This window comes from Mustela nivalis (genome assembly GCF_964662115.1).
Source record: "Mustela nivalis genome assembly, chromosome: 9".
NCBI classification, from domain to species: domain Eukaryota; kingdom Metazoa; phylum Chordata; class Mammalia; order Carnivora; family Mustelidae; genus Mustela; species Mustela nivalis.
Window position 1 is genome coordinate 117,608,055 of NC_139028.1, and position 7,918 is coordinate 117,615,972.

The 7,918-nt window shown below is 64.9% G+C and overlaps 1 protein-coding gene across 5 annotated transcripts in view; it reads left to right on the plus strand.

Annotated features, from left to right (window-relative positions):
• NADSYN1 (NAD synthetase 1) overlaps positions 1-7,067 on the plus strand; it is a 33,279-nt gene extending 26,212 nt beyond the window's left edge. For 3 of the 5 annotated variants that reach the window (XM_082749169.1, XM_082749172.1, XM_082749171.1), the window contains 5 exons: positions 1,581-1,712; positions 2,204-2,273; positions 5,061-5,189; positions 5,627-5,803; positions 6,821-7,067. In XM_082749169.1, coding sequence (XP_082605295.1) covers positions 1,581-1,712; positions 2,204-2,273; positions 5,061-5,189; positions 5,627-5,803; positions 6,821-6,871 — 559 coding nt within the window. In that variant the 3' untranslated portion in view covers positions 6,872-7,067. The other 2 variants (XR_014316381.1, XM_082749170.1) reach the window with 2 other exon arrangements.
• Positions 7,068-7,918: the final 851 nt, after the last annotated feature.

Here is a 7,918-nt window from a genome sequence, read left to right on the forward strand (position 1 = left end):
GCGGGTGCCACAGCGGGACAGCGAGCTGGGGTGAGAGCCCGGCCCCCCGGGGCCGCAGCCGGCCGTCAGCGCGCCCCGCTCCATCCCTGGCGAGGCCCCTCCCCGGCCCGCAGATGCGCCTCCTCCCGGTGCCCTCACGCGGCAGCCTGGGAGAAGCCTGACGTCCCTCCTGGTGAGGACGCCGGGCCTCGGGGGTCAAGGCCTCACCCTCGTGACCTCCATTAGCCGCGTGACCTCCCGAGGACCCGCGTCCAGATGGTCACACTGAGGGGCTGTGACTTTGCGGGGACCCCATTCAGTCCAGGACAGGGCCTCCTTGAGCAAAGCCGTCCTGAGGTCCAGCCTGTGCGCCAACGGGACTTACCTCCAGGCTTTCGTGCTGACCCAGAGCCTGGCCCTGAGCGGTCTCCCCCGCAGGGTCTGTCCCCAACATGGTCATCTCCCAGTGCGTCTCGGGGCGGGCGGCCAGAGGCATGTGGTGGAACAGAGCCCGTTGTCCCTTCGGCCAGAAGACCCTGTCCCCACTCAGCCACCCCTTCAACAGGACAGGGAGCACCTCGGGGTCCGGGGGAGCCCCATTCAAGGAGGCACCAGGTTTTACCCGCCCGTCTGCTTGGTGCCCTGGGGCTCTTACGCCCGAGGCCCTGCTCTCCGGGAGGAGAGAGCTGGGTCTTTCTCTTGAGCAGCAGGAGAGGGTCAGATGTGTGGGTAGAGGGACCCCGTGCTCAGGGACAGCTGTGTTTGCAGCCAGCCCGGATGCGGGACCGTCAGGCGGAGCCGTCTGCTGTGTCCGTGCTGGAGTCGAACTGGGAGCTCGGGCGATACAGGCAGAGGCCAGGCCCGGAAGGCCACCAGCAAGGGGGTTCGGGGGCGTGTGGCGGGTTAGGAAACACTTTGTGGGGTGGGGGTAGGGGCGGTGGGGGCGCTGGGGAGAGGGTGGAGACCTGCCGTCCAGAGGTGGCTACAGAGGGAGGCGTCCGCTGGAGGGCACGGCTGACTAGGAGCCCCTGGGCCAAGCCCACCGTGCCCTCTCGCCGATCCACGGGGCCCAGGTTCACTGCGGATCTCACGGGGCTAAACTCAGGGTGTTGGCAGGGCAGCACCTCCACCTTCCTCTCGGCTCCCGGCTCGGCCCCACCCCAGACCTGGTTCTGGGCAGAGGAGGAGGGTGTAGACCTGGTTCTGGGCAGAGGAGGAGGGTGTGTTTCGGGATTACCCTGCCCCGCAGGAGGTATCTGAGGGGGCCGGGGCTGCTGGCGGGCGTGGAGAGCCAGCCAGGCCCCCACGGGCTCCTAAGGACTCAGCCCTCAGCACCTCCCCACACCCTCCCGTTCTGCCGCCCGCCCTTCAGACAAGCTGCTCCCAGCGGGGGGGCTCGGCGTTCGCAGGCCCGTCTCCGGCCCCCACGCCCTCTCGGGGCTGCTGAGTACTGCCCTGTGGCCATCTGCTGGCTCTGCCCATTTGCGGATGGCTCTGAGCGGCCGAGCTCTGGCGCTGGGCGTGGACGAGCGGCCGGGGCCCAGGCAGGATCTGTGGCCCCTCAGGTCAGCCCCGTGGAAACCCTGTGCTCACTCCCGCAGCCTCCTCGGCTACCTGACCAAGTACGACTGCTCCAGTGCAGACATCAACCCCATCGGTGGCATCAGCAAGACAGACCTGAAGGCCTTTGTCCAGTTCTGCATGGAACGCTTCCAGCTTCCCGCCCTGCAGGGGTGAGTGCCTCCCGCGTGACGTGGCTGTGCCCCCCCATCACCCCATGCCGCAGCTCCCTCCTGCCTGATGGAAACAGCTCCGCCCTTCAGTGGGCATGTGGGGTCTTATGACCAGGTGGCCCCCGGGGACACTGGGCCATGTCTGGAGACCTTGTTGGTGATGGCGGCCGAGTGCCCCTGGCACCTAGTGGGAAGGTGCCCCCAGGACAGCCCTGCAAGGACGCATGACCTGCCCTGAATGTGGACGGTGCTTGGGCGGAGAAGCCCCGTGGGGTAGCCTCTGCCAGCGGCTCCTGCCCCAGGTCATGAAGCCCCCCGACATCCACGTCCGTCTCCCCAGGAAAGCCCAGCCCAACCAGCCCACTCAGGGTCGACAGGGGAGTTGCAGGAGGCTGGCCCTTGAGCGTGCGGCAGTTGGTGTGGGGGTCATCTCCCCGTGCCCACAAGCACTGTGGCAGCCGTGATGACTGACCTGTGTGTCTTGGCCGCAGCATCCTGGCAGCACCGGCCACCGCAGAGCTGGAGCCCTTGACTGACGGCCAGGTGTCCCAGACGGACGAGGTAGTGCTGGCGGCTCTGTTCCCGTTCCCCGTGTCCCTGCATCCTCGAGTCCAAGCTGGGCTCCCCCACGGCCTCCTTACTACCCCAAGCGACCAGGGAGCCCAGCTCAGTGCCTGTCCCGCTGCTGCTTTGACATTTCGGTCCAGCCTTCTTGAGGCTGATGCCCTGGAGGAGGGGAGAGTGGGGAAGGTCTCCCGCAGCTGGGAGGGGTGCGAGCTCAGAACCGTTCTTGTCCAGTCGAAGCTGGCCTGAGAGCCAGGAGGGGCAGTCGGGGCCATCAGGAGCGGGGTGCCGCTTCCATGGCCCTGGGCCATTACAGAGTCGGTCACAACTGACCATCCTGCTGCCAGCACCTGTGGCCACCGAGACTTACCTGTGCTCCGCCCGAGAGTTTGTCGTGTGACTCGCATTTTGAAGTCCGTGACCTGGTTGGTTTGTCTTAGTGTGCGGCGTGAGGAAGGGATCACACCGGACCGTCTGGCACCGGCGCCGTTTGCTGCCGGGACGGTCTTTCTCCCGCAAGCGTCTCGGCATCCGGGTGGAAATCAGGGGTGTGTGTGTGGATCCAATTCCAGACTCCGCTGACCCGCGGGTCTGTCCCCCCCAGGGCCACACCCCCTGGGCCACTGCAGCTTGGTAGGAAGTTCTGAAGTCGGCATTGGGGGTTCTCCCGTTTCAATGTATTCCGGCTGCTCTGGGCCCCCTGGACGCCCGTTTGAGTGTCGTCTTCTGCCGCACGCGCGGCGCCAGCGTGGCTCTCCACGGCAGGCGTGCCGAGAGCACAGCTGGGCTTGGCGGGTGTCGCCCCCGGAGAACACGGCGTCTGAGGCCTGGTGTGACCAGTCTCCCTCCTCACTCTGGGCTTCTTACGGCCTCAGTGTCTCGCAGTTTAGAGCGTGAACGTGCACTTGTCTCATTCATTTCTAAGCACGTTTTCTCCTTTGTCCTCCCGTGAACGGAATTGTTTTCGGGGTTTCCTGAGCCGCTGGCTCATCTCCGGAGTCAGGAAGCACCTGACGTCCTGCAGCCCTTTTCCGTCTTCTCTTTCTCGTCTCCTACCGTGTGCTGGACGGTCAGCTCGCACTTCTCCCTCTGGGGCACGAGGAGCGAAGTGAGGGCTTCTCTCCGAATAAATCCCCCTCACTGCCACGCCCCTGCGTCCCAGACGCCGTGCCGTGCCTCGTCGTCGTTTTCGTGCACCTCCGGGCCAGGTCTGATTTCCCTCGTGGCTTCTTCCCACCTGTGGGCTACTCGAGAGTGTGCCGCTGGAGTCCCGCGTATTCGGGGGTTTCTGCGCTTTCCGCGGGTCCCCACGTCTGTTGCCCTTTTCCTCTGCGGTTGGGAAGCAGGCTTTTCCAGCGTGCTGAAGTTCAGAGAGGCCGGTTTTATGGCCTGGCATCTGGTCTGTCCTGGAGAACGTCCCGTGTGCTTCGAGGAGAACGTGTGCTCTGCGGTCGTGGGCAGAATGTTCTAGACAGGTCACTTAGGGCTCGTTGGTTTATAGGGTTTGAGTTTTCCGTCCCCTTGTTGGTTTTCTGGTTCAGTTCTGTGCATCACTGAAAAGGGTGGTAAAGCTTCCAAGTGTTACAGTTGAATCTAGAGAATTCAAGTGTCGCGCTGGAAGACATTCACGCAGGAGTGGGCGCTGAAGGAGGTCCCTGGCGGGACCCGCTGGGCCCTGGGGCTCGGCATGGAGCTGGCTGGTCCCACCATCTGTGGGAGTCTCCGGGACAGATGAGTGGGAGGTAACCATGAGGGCCCCGGGTGTCTTTTGGTATTGCCCACACATGGACCTGGGTGCCCCGAAGGTGACTGTGTCCCTCTGATGGGGGCAGGACAGGCCTCCCGAAGGAGGTGACATTGGAGCTGGGGCCCGAGGAAGAGCGGTGGGGAGCAGGGAGGGCTGGTCACTGGGGGTCCTGGAGACCCTGCATGAAGGTGAGGCCTGTCCTGCTGTTCTCCGGAAAGGCCAGTGCCACCGTCGGTCTGTCGTCGGCTCTGGTTGTATATTCTGGGGCACAGTGGGAGTTGGGAGGGGATTCGAGCAAATACTCGGAAACGCAAGAGGGGTTTATGTGAGCCCCCGTGGAGGCTGGCTCTTTCGAACCGTGCTAGGGGCGTCCCGTGGCCGGCATGACCCAGGAGTCTGTGCTGAGCCGTCCATCCTTAGGGACAGCAGGATCCCCGAGGCAGGGCGCAGGGCTGGTTGGGCTGCCCTGCCTGACCTTGGTCCTGGCATCAGCCTCCTGGGGCTGCTGGAGCCAAACCCCCAGGCCAGCAGCTTAAACGACGGACCCTCTCATTGTGCTGGAGGCCGAAATCAGATCATCCGCAGGCCCTGCTCCCTGCCGGGACACTCCAAGGGGGTCCTTGGTCCAGCCCCCGGGGCTTCCTGGGCCGCGGCCACACCCCCGTTCCGTCTTCACGCGGCTTCTCCCCGTCGTCCCGCTCCATCTCGTACAAAGGCTCCCGCGCCCAGGGCCAGCTCATCTCAAGCTCCTTTACTCTGTTGCATCTACAAAAACCTTTATTTTCCCAGATAAACCCACAGTTTGTAGGTTCTGGGGCTTGGAGCGTGGACAGAGCTCAGTCCCTCAGCCCTCAGAACCAGGCCGGCCCTTTCTCCAAACGCCGGCTCCATGGCACCGGGCGGTGAGGGGGAGTGAGACCGCACGTCTGCTCGTGGCCCCATGGGGACCCTCGCCTCCCGCTGGCCCCAGGCCCACCGGCCGCAGGGACCCCAAGCTCGCCTCCAGCACCAGCCCACTGCCTCTCCCTCCTCGGCAGGACGACATGGGCATGACGTACGCGGAGCTGTCCGTCTACGGCCGCCTCCGGAAGGTGGCCAAGGCCGGGCCCTACAGCATGTTCTGCAGACTCGTCACCACGTGGAAGGACGTGTGCTCCCCGCGGCAGGTACGGCGCACACGTCCATCTGCAGAGGGAGCCACAGACTCGGTGCCCACGGGGATGGTCTGGCTGGGGGCAGCGAGTCGGCCTGCGTGGCCTGAAATGGTGGCGCTCTGTCGCCCGGGACGCCAGCGCCCAGGTGTCAGGTCCTCCGCGTGGGACCACTGCCCGCTGTCTGGCTCACGCGGTGCTCCCCACGGAATCGCCTGGAATCCTCTCGCTGCGTGTCTTCCCGCGTGCCCTGCTCAGCTCCACGGACACAGCATCCTGGGGCCACCTGGGACAGCCCCCGAGCCACCCTGGGACAGGGACATTTGTCTGCGGCTGCCGGGGGGTGGCTGGCACACAGGGGGCACTAGTGTGTGCGGTGTGGGGTGAGCGGGGGTCCCGGCCTGGGTCCCTGCGCCCCGCAACCCACGGCCCCGTCTGTCCTCGCCCACCAGGTGGCTGACAGGGTGAGGCGCTTCTTCTCCAAGTACGCGGCCAACAGACACAAGATGACCACGCTGACGCCCGCGTACCACGCGGAGAGCTACAGCCCTGACGACAACAGGTTTGACCTGCGGCCGTTCCTGTACCGCGCCAGCTGGCCCTGGCAGTTCCGGTGCGTGGAGGATGCGGTGAGTTGGAGCAGGTGCTTCCCCACGTCTGGCGTCCGTCCCGGAGACGCCGGCCGGCTCCCACTGAGGGCTGGGAAGCTTTCTGTGGGCGGCGGTGTCGTGACTGTCCTCGGTCCACCACGGGACGCGCGTCGGGCGTGTGCTGTGCCTGCCGTGCTACTCACAGGAGCAGCCATGGGGACAGGGGGCCTCGCTGTCGCTTCCAGACAGCGCCGGCATCCGGCCGGGCTCACGTCTTGTAAGCTGCCCTGCCTCGCCTCTTCTGGTTAGTGATTATGTGGCGAAGGGGGATTAGTAAGACCAGCCTACGAGGCAAGGCCCGCCTGCCCTTTCCAAGCCCAGTGCTGGAGTCCAGTGCCCGTGGGCCGCACCGCCGGTACAGGTAGTGTAGCCCATGGGCTGGAAAGGGGGGCTGGCCTGCAGGGAGCCCCGATACCCCGACCACGATATGCTGAGGCAAGGGCCGTGTTGCGCCCGCGATCGCAACGGACTCAGTGGACGCAGCGTCCACCTGGGGATCGAGGGAGGCGTCCACGTAGGTGACGTGGGTCCAGAGGAGTCACCCCAAGTCAGACTCATGTGCAGCCCGCAGTTCTCGGGGGCGGGGTCACGCCAGGGGACAGCAGGCCGTGTCTGGAGATGTTCCCGGGGGTCATGCTGCGGGGTTGTCTGTGTCGCTGGCTTCTGGTGGGCAGAGTGCGGGGACGCCACTGGCTTCCAGAAGTGCCCAGGATGGCCCCGATGGGTTCCCCCAAATCAGGAATGGGGTTCAGAGGCCGTACAGGTGTCGACCCCTCCAAAGACACACGTGGGCAGAGATACAGTCCACTGTGGTCTCGTGGGGCAGGGACCGTCACCCAGACTCGTCCCGTGCACGTGCTCCGTGTCCTTCCTGCGTCCTCACGGATCGTGGGCACGGCTCCTGGCTGCCTGTCCAGTCCCGTGACCGCCACCCTGATTCGGGGCGAACCACTGGGTTTATAATCCTGTGGACACTCACGTGACCTCTCCTTCTAGGTTGTCCAGCTTGAGAGCAGAGGCCAGCAGGACCTGGACGGGGTGGACTGACGCGGCTCCTGCCCAGAGGGCCCCTCCCGCGAGCCTGCCGTGTGCTACCCGGGCCTCACTGGGGACCGTGGGTGGGGCCCAGCCGCCCGGCCTGGAAGACCACACCAGCCTCTTGTTTCCTCTCTCACGGGAGAGGGATCTGTCCGTTCTGGTGCCTTCAAGAAAGGATCCAATAAAGAGAATGTGGTTTCTGGGAGCAGACTCTGCGTATGGGGAGGACGGAGAGTCCTCCCTCGTCCGTCCCCTCCAAGTCCCCCTCGGTTCCCCGAATCCTCTCTCTGGGAAGAGAGGATCTGGGGCTCCCCTAAGCCCCAGGGGATCACAGCCTCCCTGCTGCCGAGTGAAGCTGAGATGGGGGGGGCCACACACGCTGTCCCCCCCAGTGCTGGGGAGGGGGCAGTCAGGGGTCTCTGCTGCTCTCCCTGCCCAGAAGCCTTCCCTAAGAAAAGAAACTTGTAAGCAAGGAGAGGAACTTACTGGTTAACATAGAAGAAGTACAGGGCTCTGCCTGGCTTCAGGTCTGGCTGGATCCAGGGGATGCACGTGTCCTTAGAACTTGGGCCTCTCCTCCCCCTGCCTTGCTCGGCTCCTCTGCCTCTACTGGCTCCCTTCCTGATCCACATCAGGGCCCTATGGCCTCCGCCTTGCCAAGTCCCTGGTTTGAATCCAGCAAGAAATCAGTGCCTGTGTCTTCTTGCTGGGTCCTAACGCCCATCCCTGAACCAGTGAGCTGCAGACCAGGGGCCTGCAAGAGAGGACCAGGAGGTGTTTGAGAGGCAGGAAGAGCAGATGGTGAGTCCCTAAGCAACACACAGCCCTCCCGCACGCCCTGGTCCAGGCCTGGCCTCTGAGAGGGCTCCACCCTCCTGTCCCAGGCGGACTCTCCACAGGCTCTGGGCTGGCGAAGCCTGTGCTCCGCCTTCCCGTCAGCTTCCCACAGTGACAGCAAGGCCCCCGCAACACGAATCCGGTTGCGCCCGAGATGTGGGCCCAAGCAGAGGGAGGGACACGCTTCTCTCCTTCCCCAAAGGCTGACCCACAGATGGT